The 27,589-nt window shown below is 41.4% G+C and overlaps 1 protein-coding gene across 1 annotated transcript; it reads right to left on the bottom strand.

Annotated features, from left to right (window-relative positions):
* Nucleotides 1-591: 591 nt before the first annotated feature.
* On the bottom strand, nucleotides 592-24,230 carry loxhd1b (lipoxygenase homology PLAT domains 1b; the record flags this gene model as incomplete). The annotated part of the gene is made up of 42 exons (XM_080467884.1): nucleotides 592-1,399; nucleotides 1,483-1,638; nucleotides 1,891-2,023; nucleotides 2,164-2,334; nucleotides 2,536-2,721; nucleotides 3,002-3,179; nucleotides 3,711-3,828; nucleotides 5,067-5,194; nucleotides 5,302-5,487; nucleotides 5,741-5,949; nucleotides 6,506-6,632; nucleotides 6,732-6,941; nucleotides 7,025-7,179; nucleotides 7,839-8,001; nucleotides 8,179-8,295; nucleotides 8,372-8,553; nucleotides 9,019-9,183; nucleotides 9,271-9,399; nucleotides 9,493-9,597; nucleotides 9,735-9,880; nucleotides 10,049-10,182; nucleotides 11,693-11,844; nucleotides 12,550-12,871; nucleotides 12,958-13,118; nucleotides 13,244-13,436; nucleotides 13,799-13,995; nucleotides 14,079-14,155; nucleotides 15,347-15,507; nucleotides 15,758-15,912; nucleotides 15,998-16,133; nucleotides 16,487-16,573; nucleotides 16,662-16,822; nucleotides 17,803-17,938; nucleotides 18,061-18,201; nucleotides 18,488-18,597; nucleotides 18,928-19,051; nucleotides 20,593-20,741; nucleotides 20,874-20,972; nucleotides 21,543-21,727; nucleotides 21,933-22,028; nucleotides 22,632-22,746; nucleotides 23,540-24,230. The coding sequence occupies 42 exons, from the start codon at nucleotides 24,228-24,230 to the stop codon at nucleotides 919-921; spliced, it is 7,227 nt and encodes a 2,408-aa protein (XP_080324010.1). The 3' UTR covers nucleotides 592-918.
* Nucleotides 24,231-27,589: the final 3,359 nt, after the last annotated feature.

The following is a 27,589-nucleotide window of genomic DNA, read 5'->3' as shown; positions in this document are numbered from 1 at the left end:
AATTATCCTGGTTTCAGTTTAAATAATCCTGAGATGCATTAATCAATTCCTTTTGATGTTCAGCAAAGTCTTCACAGATATTCAGACTGTTTAGACTTGTGTAAGCTGTGCAGTCTATTGAAGACTACAGTTCTACATTTGATACAGAGAGAGGATACAAACGTATCTTGGATTACTTTTTCTCTGCCACATTTGTGTGTTTTATTTCATGATTAGTAAATTAATTTCAGTCATGGCCTCATAATGTTTCATGAGAACACAGTGACCTTGAACTTTCATTGCCTAAATACTGAGACAAAACAAGCATCTGAGTTAAAATCCATATTACGAACACCAAAATATGTTTATGTGGCACATGAGGAGGACAAATCAAGCTGAAATGGTTGCCCCTAGGTGTGAATATGAGTGTGCGCAGTTGTCTGTCTTTGTTTTTGCCCCGTGATGGACTGGGGATCTGTCCAGGGTGAATCCTGCCCTCACCCATACTTAGCTGGGCATGGCATAGAAGATAGACTGATGTTTCTGACCAGAACTTCTCAAGTATTCAGCATTGAAGTGGTTTAGCTGGTTCTAAACAAGAGAAAACAAACACCGGGTGAAAACACATTTATTATGTTCTCATGAGGACTTTTAGTGATGTTGAGGTCGGCTGAGGTTCATTTTTCAGACTGTACACGTCGGGTGCAAATGGCTTTTTTCTGTGTGAGGATTGTAGAGGGGCAGCCTGAACTCTTGGCACCAATGTAAGAACAAACACTGTTTCTACCCCTTAAAAGCTGACATAAAGTCACATTCAGGCCTGTTAACTTCTTTTTTTCCCACCCAATTCTCATTTAACACATAGTTAAAAAAAAACAAACCCCCCAAAAAAGGAGAAAGAAAAATGCATACCCACTCATTGTTTCATAGGTTTGGGGTCTAATATCTCGGGTAGAGCACTCGTTGAATCTGTCCATCGGCTTTATTAATGTCCAACCACTTTCCGCACTGGAAGATGGTTGTGACCGAGTTGGCAGTGTTGGTCACCTCAACACACTCTAAAAACCAGCCACAGTTGGAGCCGCTGGCGTCATGCTCCACCTTGACCCTCAGCAGCTCGCCGAGGTCGAGCATCTCCAGAACGAAGCGGTCCGTTTGCCCTCGCTCGAAGAGGTTGCGGAACCTCTGCCGCAGATGGCGAGTGCCCGAGTCGCCGTTGACGCCATAGATGGTGATGAATACGTTGGCGTCCGTGCCCGCCCCTTTGACGTCCCCGGTGATGATGATGACCTCATACTTGACAGGGACCAGGTTGCGGACTTTGCTCGCAAAGCTTTCAACCGTCTTGTAGCACTCAAACGTCTGGAACTGGTCCTTTTTGGCTGCCAGGGGGATTTGTGCATCACAATGGAAGAAATACCTAAACAAGAGAGCGAAATCAACACATTCAATGTTTATTACATTTCATACAATGTTCAGTAGGTTGTGTGGGATTCCACTTACTTGTTTCCCAGCTCCTTCTCTGTCACCACCACCTCCATCACATGCCAGAACGCTTCACTCTTCACCTTCTTGCCGTCTTTAGTGACGTGACCGAGGCAGATCCCGGCAATCTCCCCCAAGTGCTTGGACGAAAACTCAAACGTGTCAGTGGCACCACTGTAAAGCATCGGAATAAAGAAAGTTTCAGTCACCGGCAGGGTTTGTGTGAGGTTTCTGAACAGCGAATTGAGCGGTCTCTCTGAGTTTCTTCTGTGCACCTCATGGGATTATATCTCCAGAGAGCAGAGACTTGGAGAACAGAACGTTTGGCGACAAGATAAAAAGAGGGTAGAAAAACAAAACGTGAAAGAGAAGAGATTACGTAAGACTTCGGGGCACGAGCCCCTGGATTCTCTTTGAAGACTTTACCATAAGAACTTTTTCTTCTTATTTTCCAGAACAAACTCTTTGGAGCGGGCTTTCCTCCCTTCCAAAACGATCCAAGCATTTTCCGAGGTGGAGGCGTCGTCTGTGTTCGCAGTTGTTGTGGCAATTTCATATTCTGTGACGAAGCAGAGGGGCAGAATTTGTCACACTGCAATCATTTCACATCTGGCAAATGGTTGCAATTAGCTGTAAGTAATGCATCTCCGACAGCTGGACAGGTTGTAATTATGTCTGCAAACGTCCATTCATACTGACTAGTTTTGTCACTGAGGTCTATAGCGTCATTGTTGGCACAAGCCAGCTCCCTCATAATCTGCCCGTCGTCTTCATTTTTAGCCAACCAGCGGTCGCAGGGGAACCTGAAAGTCTGGTCCATGGCCTCATCTTTCACATCGATGTACTCCAGGTGCCAGCCGGCAGCAGGGCCTGCTCACGGAGAGAGAAAACTAAATCCACCGAGACACAACATATTTACATGTTTTTCATTTGAAAAGTTCAAAAAGCCCATTAAATTCACAAGAAACATTTTGATTTAGAGAAACAGAATTATTATTATTTTCTTTAAATCAAAGAAGAAGCCTGGTCATAAAATGAACAAATGTGTGGAAAAGCTCCCTCTTTCTTCACCTTTGTTGTCATGCCAAACTCTGACTTTGGACAATTCGCCAAGACTGAGCAAGTCGGGGAATCGAAATACGTCCTTCGCTTTTCGCTCAAATTTGTTCCGGTTGGTGCTCTCTTTCAGAGGCAGAGTCCCTGTGTCTCCGTACTCCCCAAACAGTATCAGAAACACGTTAGTGTCTGTGCCAGCACCTGTAATATCACACAGATTGGCAGTTTGGCACAGATAATCCATCTGTATAAATTCCGTAGTAAACATCATATGTTTCCTTTTGTGTTTGGAAAAAGCTCAACCAAGAGGCACAATAAATAAAAAGAATTTCTACATGCTATCGGACTCTTCAAGACTCAAATAACAGTTTAGTTTTAATCTTAACGTCCACCTTAGAATTAATAAATATTTGTGAGGGACCTCAGAGAACAAATTCAAATAGATTTCTCAACTAAACTATTGAAAACCCATGCACCGCACCTCCGACATCACTGGTCTGGACTTGGATGATGTAAGTCGTTTTCTCCACCATTTCCTCGTCGTCCACCACGGCCGCAAGTTCACACACCTTCGTCCTCTTTGGACCTTTGGTTTTGGACAGCCAGTCCTCGTAGGTGAACAGATACATGTCCTCCGTGATCAGGTTCCTCATTAGCATCTAAACGTATTAATTAAACCAGTGGTTTGAGTACATAGCAGAAGTACAAGGTTTAACACAAACATATCGACATCAGGAACTTATCATCAATATTTAAAAATATTGTTCCAGCACATGTATGCATAACCATTCATTTTATGTATGTCGTCACTGTATAAAACATTATGCAGCCATAACAAGCACAAGTACAAACTAAAACATTCCTCCTGCTTTCAGCTGTTTGGAGACCAATTCATTGCTTTATTGCATATTTACAGTTACAACATTCTAATTTTAGTTGTAGATAATCTAAAGCACTAAACCGCAGAGATACTTCTTGTCTGGCAAATGAAAACTGTGTTTACAATTTAGCAGTAAAATAGAACTAAACTGGATCTTCAGGTGGCAGAATCCAGAGATACTTCTGATAGCGCCGTTCAAACATGGTGCCTCATTTACATTACAATTTATGACCCTGCCAGCTCTGCTGCCTGTGCGTATAATCTGTGTTATCACCGATTTGCATTTCAGTCCCAGCAGTGTGTTTGTTACCCTGTCAAGAAACCAATCAGGGCGACTGCCGCTGCCGTCGATCCGAACTCTGATCTTCTTTAGAGGAGCAATATCATCGATCTCCAGGCTGAAAGTGTCTTCTTGACCTCTTTCAAACCTGCACAGAACAATATGCTTGATTCAATTGGCCTTTGAAAACATCTGAATGGGCATCCTGACGAAAGAGTTTGTCCCATTTGTACAAACGGATATTGCTTTGAGAGTTAGATCAGCCCAAATGGCTCCTCTTTTTTTTAAATAAATACGTAGCAAGCATTGGCTGCTTGACTCAGTTTAAGGTATGGAATCAGTAAAACAGTTTCCCTAATTGTGAACACTGTTAACAGCATGTCTAAAGCTCAGTGATTTACACTCCTCAGAAAAGTACACTAACCTTTCGGAAAGAGACTATTTATTAGGTGTGAGTTGTGACCAGTGAGATTTCTATGAGACATGAGATGTCCTTTTCAGACATGTTAATCAGATATACAAGCTGTGTGTGTGCATGTATGTTGATAAGTATGTGTGGGTATACTTGAACATAGAATTAGATATTTTGTATAACTATATTTTCATAAGCTATAATTTAATTATCTATTATCATCAAATGGTGTAGATATTTTGGGATACGTGTGTAGGTATACGGGGAAATTGGTTATGTATGTGATTGTACAAAACCTTTGAATGTCACATGCCTAAAATAAATGAATTAAAAAAAAAGTGTGTGAATGAGCTCTCTGACTCATAAACAGTCTAATGCAGCCTGTGATTTTTTGTTAAAGCACTTTTTTTATACATCCCTTGTAAATAAGTGAGATTTGATGATGTGGTGCTTCAAGATGCTGCTCATATTTGTGATCAGTTGAGTTCAACCTGAGCTGCCAGCGATTGTGAGACTTTACACACACATTCTCCCTCCACACATAACCTTTTGTCACGCTACGCTGCAGTTTTCAGATCCATGCTGAACTTCCTGTGAGTCACATTAAATGACGCGAGGAGAGCTGCAAAAATAACATTTTCACATAAACTACCTGTATTTTGATTCTCTATCGATTGCCTACTAATGCCTTATGTATTACACTTGCACTGTGTGTGTGTGTGTGTGTGTGTGTGTGTGTGTGTGTGTGTGTGTGTGTGTGTGTGTGTGTGTGTGTGTGTGTGTGTGTGTGTGTGTGTGTGTGTGTGTGTGTGTGTGTGTGTGTTTGTGTACTCCCTCGATGGAAAAAGAAATCTCACTCCAAGCTGAAGTCAAACGTTGACAGCTTTGGTTAAGCAGGTATCAATCCATTCAATTCCATGTAATTCAATACAATTAAATACTCCTTCATTAATCGGTGGGCTGACTCCACTGACCTGTCCTCGTTTTTAGGCAGCAGCATTTCCTCAGTGCTCCCGTTGGCTCCGTACGTGGTCAGGAAAATGTTGGTGTCAGTCCCTGCATACTGAGTGTCACCTGTGACAACTGTGACTGTATATACAACCTGAAACATACAGTCGGTATTACAGACGCAGACAGTGGGAACTCTGCCTTTATGTAACAGGTTCACTGAATGTTTGCTAGACATCATATTTTCATGCGGTGACTCACTTTGCGGCTGATGTTGATGGTGCTGGAGTCCAGCACATTGAACAGTCTGGCAGTCAGACCATCTCCCCTGTCTTTAGCCAGCCAGCACTTACACGGAAAGATGTACTTGATACCTTTGGTTGGCACGGCAACCGACAGCTCATCCACCAACCAGCAGCTTTCTGGTGTTACACCGTTATGGCCGAGCTGAGGAAGAGACACGGCAGGAATGAGAAAGCAGACGAGAGAGAGAGCGAGAGAGAGAGAGAGAGAATACAGGAAGAAGGTAGAAGTGGGGATTTGATTTTGTTTGATCTGGCACCAGCAGGCACAACTATTATTAATTATTACCAAGGCAGCATGGCTATATTTGAATTTTAAGCATCGGTGCGTGAGAGGAGGAAGCAGATAGGAGGCACATTCACAGATTCAGCCAACAGACACAGTCAAAGATTCTCACTTCCACCCTCTTGATCTCTCCTACGTCAGTTCCATAGGACACAAAGTGCTCCATCGTGCCGGCTGGGAAGGATTTCTTTCCCTCGGGGAGGTCCAGCCAGAGCCGGTCTGTCTCCACGTCATTAGGGCCAATGATGATAACATAGACCCTGGCCGTCGTGCTGGCATCGCGGTCAATCCCCGTGTACAGGGTGAAGTGATATGGAATGACTGAGTGAGAGAGAGAGGGATCGCTTTAAGATTTGAGTTCCGTTGAAAGTTCAGTTTGAAGTCTTCTTTCAAGTTCACACTTCAAACGAGAGATGTCAGCCATCTTTAACCTGAGTGTGCTCTACTGAGTGACTATAAAGCTAGACTGAAGCAATTTTAAGACGTATGTTATGAAGAATCGGTTTGAACTGTTGGGAATTTCTTAATTTTTCTCAATAAGTAAAGCATGAAATTTAGTCGCTAATGTTTGATTTTTTGTCTTTTAGTTTTTTTTCATTTGAATAACAAAATTGCACATGTTAAATGACTTTAGCAGGTTGTTTTGGGAAATTTGGTTTCATATACATTTATCTATAGCTATCTAGCTGACTAGGTCAAAATGTTAAAATTGGAATTTGAACTGATGAATCTCACATATTTTTAATTATTTCAACATGTCTAATTAGGTATACATGTTGAGAATCTGAAACATTTTCAAAAGGTTCCCGAGGCACATTGCTCTCATCTTACCCGCCTTCAGCTTTGAGAAACATGAGTATTGCTTTTGTGGCCTTACTTGGACCCTCTTCGACAACTGCCACCTTCTTCTTCTTTTTCTTCTTGTTGGCATTCCTGTCCAGTCCCAGTTTGGCCTGAGCGATCATCTTGGTATATGGGTCACTGCTTCTTTCACCCTCATAATCCTGAACAGGACAGAAGAAACATTTCTCACCACAGCCTCTATCAATCCATCCCTCTTCCAACGCCACTGTGCTGCTCCAGCAGCAGATATTCCCACAAACCTTAACGTAGAAAGTCCTCTCTATTCTTTTGTCTTCTTTCTTGGTTGAGAGCCAGCGTTCACACAGGAACATGTACACCTCCTCTGTTTCCACATCCAGCACCTCCACCTGGTCCAGGTACCAGCCGGCCCCAATCATGGAGTTGTCATGACGAATGCGGATCTTAAACACCTGCCCCAGGTCCACGGCCTCTATTGTGAACTTGTCCACCTTAGAAGGCAAAAGAGAAATGAGATGATTTCAATACTGTGGAAATACTGTGATATAATATCCAAACATCTTTCCACACATACCTCCCCTCTCTCAAACTTGTTCTTGTTGGTCTCAGATTTGGCGAGTTTACGCTCCCCGGTGTCTCCCAGGTCTCCATAGATGGTGAGAAAAACGTTGGCATCAGTTCCCGCTCCGTACATATCACCTGTCCGCACAGACACCTTGTACGTGTGAACTGTGAGGGGAGAAAAACTCTGCTGTGAATTGTTTGTTTGCTCACCGAGTCTGTAATTTTGTGCAATTGAACCACATTATTGAGAGAAAGCAGACCTCTGGCTATGGAGTGGCATTTCTCTGCTCAGTTAGTGCAGCAATATGTGAATTTATGCAGTAAAAGGCCTCAAAACAATCAGCAGAATCTCAAAGATCCATGGAGCAGAGCAGGGCTGAGCAGTAGGTTAAGATAACTTTGTGTGGGTTCATCACTACAAGCAACACCTTTTAAATATATTGACAAATAGTTCTCTTATTATACAATTATACAATGAATTATGTTAACCGCATGTAAGAATGTGTCACTCTTTGTTTGCATGTTGTGATATTTTATTGGACCAGGTGCTAGTTTTGAGTACTCTAATTACAGTTATTATATATCAACATTTCTAATCAAATTTCAAGCCACCATGTCAGGGATATTGACAGTTTTATTTTCATGTCTAATGTAAAACAGGACATGACATTGTGTGATAACAAGAGATGTTTTTGTCCATAATGACTACACGCTCTGTGCCAAAATTGAACAAGGAAAGACAAATGAAAAGTAATTAAGGGTTAATTGCAGCCAAAGTTAGAGTAATCAGTTACACTCCAGCACTGAAGCCAGGGTCAACCTACTTTCCAGTGCGTCCTCCACCTCAGTTTCAGTCGTTTTTAGTGTCCCATCCCTGAGGAGCTTCTGTGTGATGATGTCCGAGGGGACCAGCTCCCTCACAATCTCCCCATCATCCTCAGACTTGGCCAGCCAACACTCACAGGGGAAGATGGTCGTCTCGGAACCCTGCCGTTAAACACAGACGAATCCCCAGGCTGAGCCTCATAGTGACGGAAAGGTATCTCTATCTGACTGCGAGAGCCAAAAGATGCTGAATTATTAACCATTAATGAGAGCACAGACCAGAATCTCTTTAATGATGCTCTCCATTACGTAGGTGGATCTCAAGTGGATTTTTACTACCTTTCCTTTCCTGAGCTGACGCCTGAGCTCCACTCTGTCGAGGTGCCATCCGGGGTTGGTGCCTCTGTTGTCATGTCCTATCCTGATTTTCTCCAGAATATCGCCAATGTCCTCCAGCTGTGGAAACAAATAAAACAGCTTGTGGTCAACAGCGGCCACAGTTTTAAAAGAGCCGTTGATGGAAAAGACTCACCTCCACAATGAACATGTCCTCGGCTCCTCTCTCAAAGTACAGACGTCGCTCTCTCTTATTGACACACAGGTGTTTCTGCTGCGTGCACACACCCTTACCCCCATACAGAACTATGAACACGTCTGCATCGGTTCCTGCTGCAAACACGTCGCTGGTGTAGATCTTTATCTCGTAAGGCACAACTAGAAAAATCCGAGGCAGAAAATGTCGGTTGAAAAATAAAAGCGCCATAATGTATCTGTCACACAATAAACACAAAGTGGCATAAACACAAGTACACGTTAATATTTTATGTGAATAAAAAATATCCTAAATATCGAGACTTTTCAATGCTATCAGCCTGTAGGAGTGCTGTGACATTTGATGATTGATGTTTTCCAAATGAGCACAGTTTGGAAGAAAATACTTTTTTCATGTTGGGAAAATGCCTTTAATTCGGTTCAATGAAAAAAGCAGTAAACTGAAACTACAAAATAAGACTACTCTGACAACCTCACACAGTCTACCTTTAATACATTTCACTGCAAATCCACCCACACTTTTACTAGATATACATAAAAAAACACTTTCACAGGACGTTTTCTCCATCAGTTCTTGCTACTTCTACTAATAGATTCAAACAGTCCTTAAATTGCCTCGTCACTCACATGGCGTGTAGAATTCAGTCTGGAGTTCAGCTGGATAGAGATCCCTCACTGTGGCACCGTCGTCCTCGCCGTTATCCAGCCAGCGGCCACATGGGAAGCGTATTCGCTGACCCTGCGAGGGGGCGTCTATCTCCACCCAGTCCAGGAACCAACCAGGGGAACCTCCTGGAGACAGATGAGGCGGGAGAGTTTTGATCCAAGAGGATTTTTATTTACCGTCAGTATTTGATTATCTTTTGGGTCTTACCCCACCTGAGTTGTCATGGCCAATTCGAAGCTTCTCAAGATCCCCTAAGTCGACGGCCTCCACTGTGAACTCGTTAATCATCCCCTGTTCAAACTTGTTCTTGTAGGTTTTGCAAGCCTTTAGGTTGATGATTCCTGTGAATGGTGCAGCAAACTTCTATCACATTGTATCTTGACTCTATCACAGAGCACAGAACTACAGTATGTCAGGATGTGGATGAGTTATACCTGTGTCGTCATTTTCACCAAACAGTATGGCAAACACATTTGCATCCGTTCCAGCATATTTCTTCTCTCCAGTTTTCAATTTAAGAGTATATGTGGTAGACATGGCTGTAAGATAAATGGAACAAGTCATTACTTTAACTCTCTTTACGTTGATATATCTCCTCTTTAAAGTCTAACATGATTCATTGATTTCTCTCGTTTTTCCATCTAAAAAAAATGAAGAAGCTCAAAAATGGCATCACATTTCTGCTCGAGCCCCAGTGTGGCTCCTGTCCCCTCGTCATCCTCGTCCTTCCTCATGAAGGCCTCGTCCACTGGAACCAGCTCTCTCGCTATCTGCCCGTCATCTTCATCCACTGCCAGCCAGCGGTTGCAGGGGAAATAGTATCTGTGGACACAGGAAATTCCTTTGATTAGCACTGTTATTTAAAGATAGCACGTTGTTACGTCACAATCAAATATATCAACAAATGAATTTTTAAATCAAACAGCAGGAGGATCTTTCTTCTCCTCTGATTAAACAGCCGAGCAATTCCTCTGCAAATGCTTCACCTACGTGATGTCTTCCGTCGTGTCCACTATCTCCACCCGATCCAGGTACCAAGCGGAGTAAGGATCACTGTTGTCATGTCGGATACGCAGCTTCTTCAGAGGGCCCAAGTCAATAGCTGTCACAGTGAAAACATCCTCCTGCAAAATACAACACATGCTGATACGGGCAGGGTGCCATTCGTGATGAAAGCAGGACGGGGGATGTTTTCAACAAGGGTGGTCATGTGGGAGGAACAGATAAAAAAGGAAAGGAAAGCAGCTAAAAAAAAATAAAAAATACACTGAGCAAAGGGTAAAAATAATAACAATAATACATGCAATGGTGCAATGCAGACAAAAACAGATGCAAGACCATTCTAACTGTGATTGGTGCATACAGATATAGCTTCCAAAGTCAAAGGCTCCAACGACTACCCATCAACAAATGTCATTTCTTGTCTATGATAATTGTCTGGCCTTGCATCGCTTGGAGAGATGAAATGAAAGCTGAATGTTAATCAGAGTTAATTGTTTAAGTTTCATGAGAGGTCAGTTAGATTTTCAACTTTTAAAACATTTCTTTGATCTGCTTTGTATGTCCTGCAGTAATTTTATTGAATGTTGTTAGTTTTTCTATGAAAAATCCCACCAATCTCCAGAGTAACCAAAGCTGCTAGTTTCTTTTTTAATATCCCTTTTAAGCCTTTACGCAGCAAGACTAAAGTGTAGAGTCTCAATTGCCAAATACTCCCAGTACAAATAGTTCTGGAAGGTTTGTTTCAAAACACATGATTTGTTTAATCGGGTAGAAATTTCAGGTTGTGAGAAGAAATGAATTATACAGAACTTCATGGTGAGACAGTGTTTTTTTGTGATGAGCTCCTTCTAGTTCGAGAAAAAAACTCCTCTAAAACTATTTGGGCTTTTGTTATGTTGTTAAATAATATTTAGACAGGATAATTTAACACTCACATTGAGTGCTTTACTATAATAATAATTTAAAAAAAAAAAAAGTTTTCGATTACATTTTTCTGAGGTTGTTTGGCTTTCTGTAACGACATAGTTTGAATAAAATATATTTTAAAAGTTTGATTTAATCAACAAAACTATTCTGATGTTGGTCCTTCATATTATAATTTATTCACTTATTTCCTGTCAAGAGTGCATGCAATTTGCCAAGTCCTCTGTGGCTTTTTTTTTCCCCCTCGTGGGCTACTGATGAGCCTGGCGGTCAGCGGGCCTCAGTTTAGTGATCACACTAAGCCAGGTGTAATGTAGTGATGAATAATTCACAGGTGTGGATGAAGTAACGAGTAAAAGTAGGGCAGGTTCAATGACACTGAGTACTCCTCGGAGCTCCTCTCAGTCACAGCTGGCTCGCCTGCCGGAGAGCTTGTAACCCAATCAGAAAACACTCCTGCCCACACCTCGGGCCACACCTCGGGCTGCGCAGATCGATCTTTGACTAACTGCTGGCAAATTTTCAGCGAATTACCCATCCAGGAAAGAGTGTGAATATCTAAATTATTTTATGACTCAGCTGGTGTCATTTAAGCAATGTACTTATACGAATCATCGACTCAACATCTTTCTGACTTCACAGATCATGCGATCTGGATGCGTCCTCACAGTTGAGTGACTGGTCTGTTTTTGTTTGACTCATCAATACCTGCCCCCGCTCAAATTTGTTGAGGTTGTCAGAATTCTTTAGGTAGCGCTCGCCGGTGTCTCCGTTTTCCCCATAAACATTAATGTAGACGTTGGCATCGGTCCCAGCTCCCAGCATGTCACCAGTGAAGACACACACTTCATAAGTGTTGACTGGAAGACAACAGACAGGATGAATTGCCAGCATGCAGTGTCACTATTTATGTATAAATGTCGACTATATCCAAATATCATGCAAACAAATAGATACAAATTCACAGACAGTCCAGAGTAGAAAGCAGAACTTCTAGTCGGAGTAAATGAACACGTTGTATTTCTTAAACTTTCTTGTCTGGCTGATGTCACGATATCATAAAGTGCAATGTTCCTGAGACTTCTACTCAGCTCTTGCATGATATTCTTCTCGAGAGTACTTTATGAAAGCGCAGGTCATTTGAATTCAGGGCAGGGATGGTGGATTCACCCAGTGGCCATACAAATGAATGCAGTGGGAGGAATAGACTTAATGACAATAGCATAAAACACAATGAAAATCTTAAGGACGGCAACTTCAATGTGCTCCAGGGAGCGTTGACAAGAATAATGCTGCTGTTTTTATGGATTTCATGTTAATGGATTTTTTTTGAAGTAACGATTGTTTTAGTGTATAGTTTTACACTCTATATAGCCTACAACAATGTATACTCTATCATTGCATAAAGAGAAGCTTCTACTAGCTGAGATTGGTTTTTATAAGTGAGTGCTCAGATCATCAGCTGTTCACTGTCCAAGAAATTCACGATGCAGTTGGAAGTACTTCGATATTCAACTCTTCCCTCTCAGCAAGCTTTTTAAAAGAAATAAAAAATAAAGTTTTACCTTCCAGTTCCTCTTCTCCATCAGGCAGTAACTCCACCACCAGCTCGCCATCCTCCTCTCCGCCAGCCAGCCAGCGCGAGCAAGGAAAATGATATGTCAGCACCACCTCCTGCATCTCCTCTCCACCCTCTTCATCCTCATCTTCCTCATCTTTCTTCTTTTTCTTCTTCTTCTTCTTGTCCTCCTTCTTCTTCTCTTTGGGCACCATGGCCATGATGAGGTGTTTCACGTCGACGGTGTCCAGAAACCAACCCGATCCAATCCCAGAGCCGTCGTGACCAATGCGTATCTTGAAGATCTTCCCTACATCTTTGGCCTCAGTCTGGGGAGCAAGCACAATGTTTCAAATACTTTTGTTCAACTTGCACTTTTTAGAGGTGCTCACTGTTCGACCTGTAGCTCTGATACCTTGAATATCTCTGTGGTGTTCCTCTCGAAGTTGTTGGACCTGCTTTCGAGAGTGATAACCTCTGTCTTGCCTTTCTTCCCATAAATCTGTGTGAACACTTTGGCATTGGTGCCGGCAAAAGTGACGTCTCCAGTCACGACCGTCACCTCATAGTTAATCACTGCGGAAGAAAAGTCACAGGACACACACTGGAGCATTATTACCTGCACAACATCACTTTATTAACTGTACATAGATGAATGTAAGTAATTGACTTTGAAAATCCAGAACGCATGTGTTGCCTACTTTGCTCCATTTCCAAGATCTCGCTCGGATAAAGTTCCACCTCGGTCTTGCCGTCAGCCTCGTCTTCATCCAGCCAGCGGTGACTGGGGAACATGTAATGGCTTCCATGGACCGGAACAATGATCTGAACACTGTCCAAGAACCAGCCGGCCCGCATGCCTATGTTGGTGTGGCCAATCATCAGACGGTTGATCTAAAAATGATTAAACAGATTATATCTCAGATGTCAAAAATTAAACATGAAATATCAATTATTCATGTAAAACTAATGAAACGTCATATAGTGTATTTTTGTTGCTCGGTCAGAGATTCTGTAGAAGTTTTCAAAACTCCAACTTTGTGTCAAGTTCTAATCTTAAAAATACACTATTTCTAATTACTTCGATAGAAAAAAAGTGATATTCGTCACACAGTTCATCCACAGTATCTCTACATCGCATGTTGATAAAATCTTTGATCCCAAATTAACCGGAGAACTAATCTCTGACTGTGTGTCCTCAGTTAAATTACACCTAAAGCTTCTTATAGCGAGCTGCCAACATCAAACGTTCGAACCTGTCCAATATCAAAGGTTTCCACGGTGAAGATGTCAACACGGCCCGTCTCAAAGTAGTTCCCCAGGTTGTTGGCAGAGACCACCAGCATCATCTTGCTCGTGTCGCCTTTCTCGCCGTACAGCTTGACAAACACGTTGGAGTCTGAGCTGCCCCCGGGGATGTTTCCTGTCTTCACTGCGATGTGATAGCTGATGTCTGACACACGTGGCGGAGGCACAAATGGAAGTGTCAGGGTTGAGTTGAAAAAGCTCAATAAAATAACATTTTCTCTCACTTACTGTAAAGACGCTGTCCATCGGAGAACGGCACCAACTCTCGAACAATCTGTCCATCATCCTCATTGCGATCCAGCCACCTAGAGAGCGTATTGTCAATAAACCCATCTTATTCATATCATGTTATACATGTTAATGAAAGTTAGTCATGAACAGTCACTTTCTGTGAAGTCAGTTAGTTTCTTGGTTTTCAATGTGTTTAGTTATAACAGTACAGCACATGCAGTGGTGCAATTGTAGTGTTGCTTTTGACACATTAGCTGAGTTGTCAGCTCCGTGTGGTTCAGTCTGATGATTGAGTCACTCGTCAAGTTCATCAGAAGTTACATAGATTAGAGAACATGCTCTGTAATCTAGATTATATCACAGGTAGTGTGAACGTCATTGTGTCAGTGTTATTGAAAAACTGACAACTGTTATGTAACTGTCAGTGTTCAGGAATAATCAGCCGCTCCTTCTCCAGTAAACAGCAATTTAGTGAAATATAAATTCCTTAGAAATTCTGAGAGAATTGACTGGACAGAGTGAGACTGCAGCTCAAACAGTTTCTCTGTTTGACAAAAGTAATGAGTAACACAGTCTGCTACATACCAGTATTGATGAATGCATTGCTAATTTCATGATGCCAGATCACTTAATTGTGCATTAATTCCACATTTAGACACCATAATATTGATACCAATTGTGATACATGAAACAACAGAAATATCCTCAAGTGAACAGCCTCTCCGTTCAGGTCACCATTGATCAGACGCAGCAAAGAAGCCTCTCAACATCTACTACACATTTATCCTGCAGGCAAATTCACTCCAACAGAAGAAGACCTTATCTGGATCTATTCCTGTCAGGCAGGAAGAGAAATTTGAAGCTGCATGGGATACAAGTTTGCTAAAACTGTACAGCTGAAGAAAAAACTAAAACTGAGGCCTTGACTGACGTGTCTTTTTATCTGTTGAAGCTGCAGATGGTGCACTCAGGATTTGGCATCAAAAGCATGAATCTATGGACAAAATGGCGCCAAGCTGCCACGTGCCAACAGCGTGGACTGCTGCTGCTGGAGGAGAAATATATGGGAAATGTGAGCTTAACGAAATACTGTAAAACACCTGTGGAATGTGAAGCCACGGCTCATAAATATGAGGAAAATATGGATTTGTGAAAATGAAATGATGGAGTTGAGGCTGCCCCGGCTCGGTGTAGTTTTAAAAGGATTCTAGATACTCTCATCCCAAATTAGCACTTATCATGTACGAACACTGAAACCAATGCACCTGTTGCAGGGGAACTCGGCGGCCTGGGCCGCAGCTTGTCCCTCTTCTCTTACAATCACTTTGTCTAAGAACCAGCCGCAGCCTCCGCCTTTGCCATCGTGTCCAATTCTCACCCGGCGAATCTGCCCGATGGTTGCTGCCTCAATTATAAACTCATCCAACTGGAATGACAAAATAACCCATTAACACGCAGACATTTACCACATATTCAGTGTGAAAAAGGTTTGAAGCATTTCTGCTACGAATGCAGTAACACACATTAAAAAAAAGAAACTCCATTAAGGCTTAATTTCAGAGTTTCAGGGTTGAAATAAAGGAGTGAGGATCTGTCAGTTATTTCAAGTGAGACAAAGGCAGAAGCACTGATCATTCTTCCTGAGGTTTGACTCATACTGATTTGACTGTACCCACATTTCCTTTCTCAAACTTGTTGACATTGTTTTTGCAGTTGACCAGCTCACGATCTCCAGTGTCCCCCAGGTCTCCAATCAGATTGAGAAAAACAGAAGCGTCTGTGCCGCTGCCGCCGACCATCCCCGTGCACACAGTCACTCTGTATTTGACCACTGAAGAACAGAACAACGCCAGAACTCAAACCGCCGTTGTTGATTTCTTTAAAGCACATCCTGGCTGCTTGTGCATTTTACATACGTGGCAGAGGCTCAGCAATCAGGTCTCCAGTGGCGGTTAACTCTCTCACAACCTCGTTATCGTCCTCATTCGTATCCAGCCACCGCTCACAAGGAAATGTATACTTCTCCTTCGTTAAGGTCTTCATCAATGTTGCCTGTTAATGAGGAGAGATTATGCTGGTGAGTTTGCTTGCTTTGACCAATAATCAATGTGCTGTGATTCATTAAACTTTATTTTAATTGCAGGTACAACAATGATCCTAAAGCTTATATAAAAGTGTATAAATCACAGACCTTTTTATGGTTATGACATTACTATATCTGTCTGTGCCTGAGGACCCTGAGCTATTTAATTGCCTCATTTATATACTCTGCCTACCAATATACACATTTATATAGTCAATCATTAAATATGGCTCATTATTTTGAAATATATGTACTGGAGCATCACGGTGAGGTACTTAAATTGATTCATCAGCATGTATGAGAAGATCTGAGAAATTGTCACCTTGCTGAGATGCCATCCGGCAAAAGGATTCCTCTTCTCATGCCAGATGCGAAGTTTGGTAATTTTTCCCAAATCTGGCAGTTCAACCTGCAGGTTGACAGCAGGATTGAAGAAGTTAATGACAGGGCCTCCTGTTATGCCTTTCATATATTAGTATGAATTATAAGCTGCTTACCATGAATCTGTCTACCTGTCCCTGTTCAAAATTGTCTGTTTTGTTGTCCAGCCTGAGTTCGTCGGACTTGCCCTTCACTCCGAACAGCTGGAAGGAGATCTCTGCGTCGGTTCCTGCACCAGGCAGGTCTGACGTCCAGATCCACAGGGACCAGGGGTGCTCTGTGGAGAAACGAATCACTGTTAGTGTTTCTGGGGGACAATTTCTCTCTAAGTTTCTCTTATTGTTCCCGTATACAAGTTGGTGCAGAAACTGATTGCACTGTTCACTTTAAATTTGGTCGCATGCAAAGTCATTGTAAACACTTCTGTGTTTTATTTGCAGTTTTGATGTTGCTACCGATGGTGCAAGTATCCAACAATGTCAAACATAAATACATTGTAAATCTGACATATAAAGGACTTTGTGTTTTTCTGTCACTGGGTTGACAGTGAGTGGGAGTTCCCTTGTTTTCGCCTTCTCGGCCTGATGCACACCTGTATTAATACCGAATACAACAGCTTTAGAACAGCACTCCAAGCTGCAAATAGAGCATCTGCTGTTGAACTAAAGTGGATTTGGACTCTTCCTAAATGTGTTCTAGCGAAGTACTTAAAATATAGCCCTAAGGGGTGCCCAGGCAGACTTTAATAAGCATATTTCTCACATTTGTGCCCACGAGAAGCCTCAAGTCTGTAACAGTCGGCTCCAAAGCAGATCTGCTTTCTCACCATTTTGGGAGACTTTAAAATGACATTCTTGCTTGTTAAAAAGTCTTCGCTGGACACAGATCGATCATAATGAAGTGATTGCTGTGGACATGTGACTGATATGAAACCAGCTGGTGGGGGAGTACTAACTGTACAGGTTTATAGGGACAGAAATACCTGAGCCATGCTGTATTTGCTCATAGGCCACAAAGTTAGGATGGAAGATAACTGGAGTTGTCATTCATGGCTCTCAAAAAATTATATTGGGCTTCATTTCACGAGCCATCATATGAGGTACAGCGAAGACAGACTGCCTAATGAGTCATTATGCAAATTTGTGATACATGCGAGAGATTTAAAATTCCTCTGCTTCGTGTTTCAGGCAGTGAAATTGGAAACAGAAGCATTCAGTGTGGCAGCACACTAGTCACAATTATTAACATTCAACTCACTCTTCTGTCTCTTCTGCCTGAGTGAGACCATCTCATAGAGCTCTCTCTCTATCAGCCCATCTCCCTCCTTCTCATCCAGCCATTTACTGCAGGGGAAGGTCTGCTCGATGCCTGTGAATGGACAATACACCACGACCTGCAAAACCGCAGACAGCCCCCCCCCCCCAAAAAAAAAAAACAAACATCAATTCCACTGAGCCATTTTGGAGAAAATTGCCAGACTGCAGTGTTCGGATGCTCACACGCATATCAATGCACCTTCTCACAGTACCACCCGGCGCTGAGGCCTCCGTTGTCGTGTCCAATGGTGACTCGACTGAGGGGACTGAGGAGTGCAGCAGTCTCAACATTAAAGATGTCCGTCAGGCTCCGCTCAAACTTTCCACCTTCCAAAAACACCTGCATCAAAAGGAAATAGTGGTTCATTGACACGCACATTTAATTTGAGTCATTTCATTAACAGGAAACATTATCAAGGACACCTGATTGAATTAAATGTTTGATTTTGCTGCTGATGTTGCTTTGTGTCCAGAATCCTGCGCCTTGTGTTGGCCGCTCAAGTTAACTGCAGTGTCTTTATCGACTCTGCTTCCTACAAATAGAAACTAATGACTGCTGCACCGCTCTCATTACTTTCTAAATTGAATGTGAGCGGACGTCTCTGCTGCTGTGATCTTCTCATTACCTTTCCACTGTTCTTCATGCCTTTCGTGCCATGCATCACAATGTGGATTTTGGAGTTGGTCCCAGCACCACGGATGTTTCCTGTCACAATCTGGACATTGTACACAATACCTGTTGGGTACAGTTACATGTCAGGCTATCAGAGGCAACGCCAGAGGCTCACCATGGTTCACAGTACACCCATACTGCAAAGGAGTGGAGAAGAAACCGGATCACCCCCATTTAAACGGCCGTATTCCGACCCTAGAATGAATCGTTACACCGCAGGCATTCCAGCAAACTTTATCTGCAGTTGTCTTTTTATTAAACTTTGAAATGAATGACCCAGCAAATTTTTCAAAATGAACATTTTCTCACCAATATTCTGTTCTCCAGCATGACTATATGTGACAGTTACATTTTTCCAAGCTTAGAGCTACATTTCTGCTGGTCAAGCCTCACCTGTGGGCTGGCTCCCGCCCACCAACACATCCCTTTGAATCTTCCCGTCATCCTCATCAATAGCAAACCAACGGTTGATGGGGAACTCGTACAGTAGTTTGTTTCCTAGATCATCCACAACCACCTGTATGAAAAGACAAATATGTTTATTCAGACATAAACCTGCATAAATAGTCACACTGATGGGTCAAACGATGAACACACTGGTGTTCTTCATCCTTTCTTGAGCTATTTCTCCATCTCTCTTACGCTATGGTACACATAATGGACATTTTACAGAAGTAATTAGATGCAAAAGGTAAAAAATAGAAAACCTGATGAGTGTGAGAATGCAGGTTTTTGCATTTTGTTACTTGAAGTAAATCATCTAGTATGAGCTGAATGAAAATATTGAGACAGTTTTAAAACGTTTTTAAATTTCTGTAGTGTTTGTTCAGGTTTCCTTGTTGCTATTATTCATCCTAAATATAAAAATAATTATAGTTGCCTTCACCTAAAGGTGTATCCCTGAGCTGAATCCAGGATATGGTTCCAGTCATTTTGTTGGTTATTTTTTTCAATATGTTTTTTGTTTGGGGGAGTTTATCGTAGAAGTGTAATGTTTAATGTCCCCTACAGTTCCTCAGGCATCAAGGCCAGTCAGGTTACTCTTTTCCCTTCCTGAGTTCATCATTTCAATAATTTTGAGTCCTTGAAACTCTGTCCTCTTTATACATATTTAAATAAACATATAATGCTGCCATAAATTGTATTAATTGTGTTTTTTGGCATTCCGCTGAATTCATGAGCGACATATAGTAATTATAGTTTGATAGTCCAATGTGTTCAGTGTGGGAATGCCGATTACATTTAGCATAGGAGCCTAAACAGGTTGCAGCAGGAGGAAAAAACAAGCTCACATATCTTGTTCTCAAAACGCTGCTCACTCTCAAACATGTCTCAGTGTAATAAACATTGATGGGACCCCATGAGGAATGCCAATGCCACTGTTGCTGCCACTCTTGGTCTGTGCTGTAGGAACCAACAAATCTAACAACTCATCTGCCTGTCGTAAGACAATCCCTTAATGGGCCACGGTTTCCCTTTACACAGAGTGTAGAATGACAATGTGTGTGTGCATGTGTCTGTTTGAGTGACCGTCTGCCTGAGCTGAGGTGCACTGTACGTGTTGGAGCAGCTGGGATGCCGGTCTCAGTTGAAAAGACTGGCAGGAAACACAAAGGTTACGTGTCTTAAATACCACAGCGCTTTCATTTTAAACGCAGGAGGACAAATTCCTCCCGAACAAGCTTGGATCACATTGTGGCCCCCAGCCACCAAAACTCTCAAGTCTGCTTTGTTGTAATTTAGGATTTTTGGGGAGGTTGAATGCCCAAAACAGATTATATAATTCCTAATGGCTGCTCTTGTACTAATTAAATACTTTTGGATTTTACTAAAGTCTGCAACTATGATTGTAATGAAACTAAAGCTGATTTTCATTTTGAAAGGCATCGCATTGCCCTGACCTCCGGATTTCTGCTGCTGCTACGTGTCCTCTGAAGCTCTCCAGTCACCTCCGGGGGAGACCCAGACTGAAACCACACCAAACCCTGCTTCTGCGCAATAACAGTTTCTGAAGTAACATCGAATCAGGCATGGACAATATGTTTGTTAGTTTCTTACCTTGTCTACAAACCACCCTGCTGAGGAGCCTTTGTTATTATGACCAATGGTGATCTTCCTAATTTTGCCTAAATTCGGTGCCTCAATGGTAAACTTGTCCTCAGTTCCTTTTTCAAAGTTATCTTTGTCATTGTCAAGTCGCCTCTCCCCTGAAATGAAAAAAGCAAACGGTAACAGACTACACTATAATTAAGGTGCACATAATTAAAACTGACATTTCAGTCGGGAAAATGTGTTTTTCTACATTTGTGACACTTGTTCCCCGCTGCAGTCTGATTTACCTGTGTCTCCAAACTCCCCGAATATATTGATAAAGACATCCGCATCTGTTCCACTGCCTTTTACATCTGCTGTGAAAACACTCACCACACACTTATTATCTGGAAAACAACAATGAAATGTTGAAACATCATTAAAAGAAACCCTTTGAATGTAAGCCAGGGTCCAGTAGGTCTCGCGCAGCCCCCTTCTAGCTTAAGAGGGCTGCATCAGTAACATGACAAGAAATAATCTTTAAATACAAATTCAAATGCGCTCCTTTGTTTAAGTTTAGCGCAGGGTAGTGGACGTTTCATTTAATTGCTTTATGCAAAATTAGAACAAGCTGAAATTTACAAAGAAAAACAAATGGAATTTCAACCATGCCTGTTAAGTCCTTTAACTGAAGCATTTTGAAGCTTGCATGCATGTTTTTGCATATTCTCCCTCATAGGAGGGATAATACTTAAAACAAAACAAACAAACAAACGGATCTCTACGGCGCTGTAGCCACTACTCACTGAAACATTAAATCGCTGGTACATCAATTACAGACAACAGTTGTTTTCAGTGATTTTGGCCCAGAGGTCAAAAGTTTGACCCCTTTAATGGTAATGATCAGCAGTTTCTAATATTTCAAACAGTTTGGGCCGATTCTTTTGTTTCAGAATCTCCTATCTGTGGGTACGTACATTTGGGAATGTCCATGGGGTCCATGCTGCCCAGCAGGTCCCTGACATAAAGCCCATCTCCTTCCACCTTACTGAGCCAGTTGTTACACGCAAAATAGAACCTCAGGTGAGGTCGAATCACATCTGTAACCACGACTCTGTCCAGAAACCAGCTGGCACTCATGCCTGTGTTGTCGTGCTCAATCCTAAAGCACACAGAGCAAAAAGCAATGAGTTACGTCGGCTTTCTTCAGGAAAATAATCAAGGAAACCAACGCATATTTGATCCAAGTCAACAGTATTCAACCATCATCAACCAGGAAGATGCTTCATATCTTATGCAAATAACAAACTAAACGAAATGGTTCCATTCAAAGGTTAACAGGATGAAATGCTTCCATTTGGACATACCTGATCTTTTTCAGAGCGCCGATATTGTGGGTTCTGATTCTGAACACGTCTGTTTTGCCTCTTTCGAATGCTGTGCGACTCCTGAAATCACAGTGACTGAACTTTATCTGACCCAAACAAGCAGAGTAGATCAATGTTTTACAGTCCTGTTCCTGAAAAACCTGCGTCCTGGATATTTTCTATGTCTTCCTTTTTTTAATATTTGTAATTTATATGACTAGGTCATTATCTTTCCCTGAAGACCATCACGCTGGACCATCCCATAAATCAGATACTGTATATAGAACGAAGCCAAGTAAAAGTTGTGTAATGGAGGAATCCCAGATCAGGACTGAAAAACACTGATCCAGACAACAAACTAAGATATTTCACAATCACATGAAGTTCATGATGAAACAAATGCATTGCACCCTTTTGACACATTCACATGCCATGCAGATCGATTCACATCAAAATCACAGCACAAAGTGAGCCGTCATTCACTCACAAGTTTTAGGGGGTAAATACCTTTTTTCTGTGCTGTTGAAGAGGAAGAAAACACTGTTCAGGCTTGAAAACTGAAGGAAGATGGAAGTCTAAGTGAAGTAAAGTTAATAGGGCTCTGCCTCATGCAGCCTGGTTTATGTTACACACTTGCTCTTTACTTGGAGTACAGGTGAGCTCGCATATACTTTTGTACAACGTTTTAAGGGGACTTACTTGCTCGCCAGGTGGACTTTGGGAGTTATACCGTATTCTCCGAATAGAGTGACAAACACGTTGGCATCGGTTCCAGCTCCTCTCTCATCACCAGTGATGGTCACCACCTCGTACACTGGGAAGCATTGTTGTGGTAAAGAGCGTGATTACACCAGGGGAAACTGACATCATGGGAACTAGAGGACACGTAGGATTACGAAATAAATATTATTCAAATGAAACGAGAATGCGTACTGCCGCAGACCAGCTTGACCTGAAAAAGGATTCATGAAGCTGGTTATCCCTCCTGTTTCACACGGTATCTCACCTTTCTTTTGAAAAGGTTTGCTACCAAGACATGATCCCAAAGACATTGTTCAACATGTCCCTTACATGACCAGCGATTTATTTGATTGCTCTTTAATCAACTGACCTGAAAACGTCATCCATATTTTTTCCCTGTCATGATATCAAAGTAAATGCTCACACAGGAATTCAGTGTTTAAGATCTGGAGTGACATTAAATGTGTTTCCGATATGAGGGCTCAGTAACAAAAAGGATGCGAGGACTAATGAGATGGATGTGAGATCAGTCTGTATAAGGTGTAGTGAGTGACAGGTGTCTCTTACCAGGAGGTACACTAACGATACTTGGGTAGTACATCTCAGCGTGTCGCGTTACCGTGAACATTAAACTAAAGCACGGATGCGTGACTGCTCGAGCCACTCAGACTCCCGTAACTGAAATCAAGGATTCACCTCTTCTCTGGGTGTCAAATGTCTCTGAAGAAGAATTATCATCGATATCTCCATGAAGGAATCACACACTACGATTAAACAATACGGCCGTCCTATAAAAGACAGATACTTATATATCTATACTTTCTCCGTCTTAGTATTTGTAGATTGTACAGCCTGAGATGGTTTACCTTTCTTTTTGTGATACTCATCTTCGTAGTTCTCCACTTTTTCTGGCTCGTAGTTGCGCAGCTCCTTCTCGTAGATCTCAACATAGTTTTCAATCTTTTTCTTTTTGGCCTTTGTCTTCTTGGTGTCGTCGTCACTGTCGCCCTTCACTGAACCTTTCTTCTTCTTTTCTTTCTTTTTCTTCTTCCCCTCCTCCTCATCCCCGGCTGAGGGCTCATCCTCTTTCTCCGAGTCCTTTTTGGATTTTTTATCCTTGCCCATCTTGTCTTTGACTGAGGCTTTCTTTGAGCCTTTCTTCGTGATCTCAATCACATCCGGGAGATTCTCTCCTCTCTTTTTATTTTTGGAGTCATTATTGTTCCATTCATCGTCTGTATCATCTGATCCATTGCTCAACTCATCGTCGCTCTCCTTCTCGTCTTTCTCTTTCTTCTTTTTCTTCCTCTTGACCTTTTCTTGATCTCTTCCTTTCTTCTTGGTGTTCTTCACTTCAGGTTCTGATGTGTCCGAGTCGTACGGCTCTTCCTCGGTGTCCTTCAACCTCTTCTTCTTCAGTCTTCCCGTATCTCTTGACTCACTCACCTGCTTACTTTTCTTCTTAGTCTTTGGTTCCTGATCCTCTAAGTCTTCGTCATCCACAGCTTCGGTTTCCTCTTCTGCTCTTTGTCTTGTTTTTTTCTTTTTTGTGGGCATCTTTAATTTATTTACTACCTTGTAACCGTAACCGATTTCTGCGGGATCCTGTGAAACTTGATTAAACTGACCTGCTAACTGCAGAGGAGTGACCTGCTGGCAGGACAAGTCCGAGCTGACCGACTGCTGTTTTGTGGCTGGCCGGGGAAGCCCTTCTCTCCTGGTAATCCTGACCTACAACTGCAGCAGATGCTCTGACCTCATTATAAATGATAATAGGTCACCTGACGTAAGGAGGAAACCCTCTGTTAGCTGCTGAAAAAACAAACAAACTACAAACATTTTCCCCAAGCTTTAAAGGAAAAAAAACCTTTAAAAGACACTTCATTATTTTATATTATTGGTTGATCCTCACTTAGCAGTACATATACATTAGAGGCACGCCCCTGTCAAGGGAGTTTAAACAATTAGAGATCACAGTACTTTGGCTCAACAAAGAGGAAAATCTTCAGTCTTAATTTATTTAATAAATGATGGCAGCCTTGGAAATACATTGACTTGATAACTGAGCCCTTTTTTCAAACTAATGACACGATTCTTTTAAAGTCATCAACACACACTGTTACTCTCTCATGAGAATAGTGTGGTAAAGCTTTTTGGTATTGGTCATCTGTGACATCAGTAAATCAGTAAAACATCAGTAATTCCAGCACCTAACCAATCATTACTGTTTCAGAAAAACGAGTTACATAAGAGTTTAGATTAGTTAAATTTGCTCTAGACAGTTGGCAGCTACTTTACTCTGAGTTTTTAATCCTAATATTTGTGTAGATGCCTTTAGTTGCGGTGCCGTATACTTTCCTAGCTATTTATATAAAATACTCACCAAGATGTTGATATCCTGATATGAGAAAGATCCAAAACCAGACGCACACAGTGTCAGAAGTGCTTAATTTGATGGGAAAAGTGCATTGATATGTGAACATTCCTAAAAAGTAATCGCATTTTTGTCAACAAAGGGAAAACTACATCAATGTCATAATTTGCATTGTATTATCAAACAGTGTTAATCAATACTTGGAGATATTCCTGCTATACAATGGATTACAATTTCTTTTACACAGCAATAAAAATAGCACCACAATGTTTGAATATGTTTTACTCTTGCAAGTCAAATGGTTCCACCACTACATCATAAAGTTGTTATTAGAACTATTTACCAGTTAAACCTTTCTCCTTGGATTCAAATACAATGTCTTTATTGTTGAAGCGACTATGAAGCGGAGTGATACGGCTGTAAAGTGTCCCAGTTGAAATCTGAAATCTCACAGATTGTCTCTAATCGAAACTTGAGCATAATTAAGCAGCACAGTTATAGTATACTGATAATCTAAATTGTACAAACATCTTTCACATAAGAGGTTCTTAAAGAGCGACTCAAAATGTGTTGACCCACAGCTTTTCTGCCTGAAGTTTTCATTATAACCAGCAGAGGGAGACACCGTCATTTGGTTTAGGGTTCAAGGGATATGGCTGACTGTACTATTAACGCCCTTCATTAGATGCAATTTACACAGATAATGCTGTAATTATTCATGCAAACTCTCTGTGTGGCAGTAATTTAATTTTAAATTACTTTTGCATTCAAGATGCAGAGATTAGATAAAAACAAACACAGTACAAACCACAAATATACAAATACTGACACACTAATTGTATTGTGTGAACCTGCTTATATTCAGAAAGAAAGAAAGAAATCCTCAGTTTCAGTGAAATACTGGAAGCTCTTCCTCTTTCTCGATTGCATGTTCATCTTCCCATTTCCCTCAGTGTTTCTTCTCTGGGGCTCTCTACAGCACTGATCAGTGTCAAGGTTTGTACCATTAATCAAATTATTTTGCAGTCTGTCCCTTGACCGAGACTGCTATCCCTCTTTTATTTATTCATCTGAATTCCTCATCAGTTGTTGCTTTAAAGTTCTAAAACTGCTGTGTACACAAAAATGGGAATCTGAAACAGTTTGTCCAGAATTGTCTTGTACATTAAAATGAATTACCCGATAGATTTGGAGAAACGGTTCTTATATAACGTGACAAAATCTGTTAGTCGTAGCATAACGAGCTCCAGAGCAGTGTGGGTGATAATTTTCTCTTTAAAGGAGAGGAAAGCTGATAGCCATCACCCTGCGGTGTAACCTTTCCTGTAGGGTAGGGCTGTTTGGGAAGCTAAAGGGCACTGACATGTTTGTGAGATGCATATCAGTGATGCTTCTAGGAAGAGGAGGACATCCAACAGGTCTTTCAAGATGGTCTCCTGACAACCAAAACATACTGACTGTATGTGTACAGTATGAAAGTCTTTTAGAGTCATTGAAAGGAAGGGAAGCGGTTCAGACATGGCAGTCCACCAGGGCCAGATACTGAAGTTCAGACGCAGCATTATCGTTTATTTCTTTGAACACGGATTCAAAGAGCCTAAATCCCAAAGCTCAGTTTAGCCTGTAATCAAAAACTGATCTGATTCAAATTATATCTGTCCTTTGCTCTTCAGTTCACTGCAACCAAAAGGAAACGCTCATGGTGGTAGTTTTCTTACTGTTTAGTTTTTAAATGTTTCTATCATACAAACGTTTTATATTGAATTCAGGTGTAGTGAGATGGCAAGGCTGCTTTCTTTGGACCGGATGTTTGGCAGCAAAGCGCCTTTCATTACCAAACATGTACAATTGGCAAGAACAATGAGAAAAAGCAATAAAAACAGAAATCATCAAGGCGTCAAAACAACCATTAAAGATACAATGCAATATAAAGTAAAACATCTTCAGCCTCATTTTGAAGGACTTGGTTAGAGCCGTCCGGCAGTTTTCAGTCTTCAGGTGGTTTGTTCCAAAAAACACTACAAGCAGCTTCTGCCTTTTTCTTTTTTTCTTTTTGGTGTACCTCTTTTGAACTAAAACGCAAATTTGCACAAATATGTAATATTTAAAGATATTCTGTTATGATTAAGTCTGTATCAAGAGAAACACACCATACGATTAAAAACTCATCCCATGAAATGGAATTTAAGAACACTGCAAATTATCTGGCACTTGCCAAGATTTAAAATCTTATTTTTAGACATGATTGACCCGTAGCTTGTTTTAAAAGTTATTTTACTTGTTTTTAGTCCTTGATTTTACAGTATAATCTTTAATCTGGATTTATAAATCTTATTTCAAGATTTCTTATCAAGTAAAATTTACTTAGTTGCGTAGACAGATAATTTCACTCATTTTGAATATATTTCTTCTCAAATTATTTGTTTATAGCTTATATTTGGACTACCCTATGTCAGGAGTGCCTTTCTTCTTCGGCCTGTGCAACTATTATGTGGTAACACAACTTAAACTGTTGTCATTCATTCCGGTCATGTTGCTTTTT

Source organism: Lipophrys pholis (assembly GCF_963383615.2).
Source record: "Lipophrys pholis genome assembly, chromosome: 7".
NCBI classification, from domain to species: domain Eukaryota; kingdom Metazoa; phylum Chordata; class Actinopteri; order Blenniiformes; family Blenniidae; genus Lipophrys; species Lipophrys pholis.
Note: the sequence above shows the minus strand (reverse complement) of the source record. Positions and strands in the feature narration are given on the sequence as shown.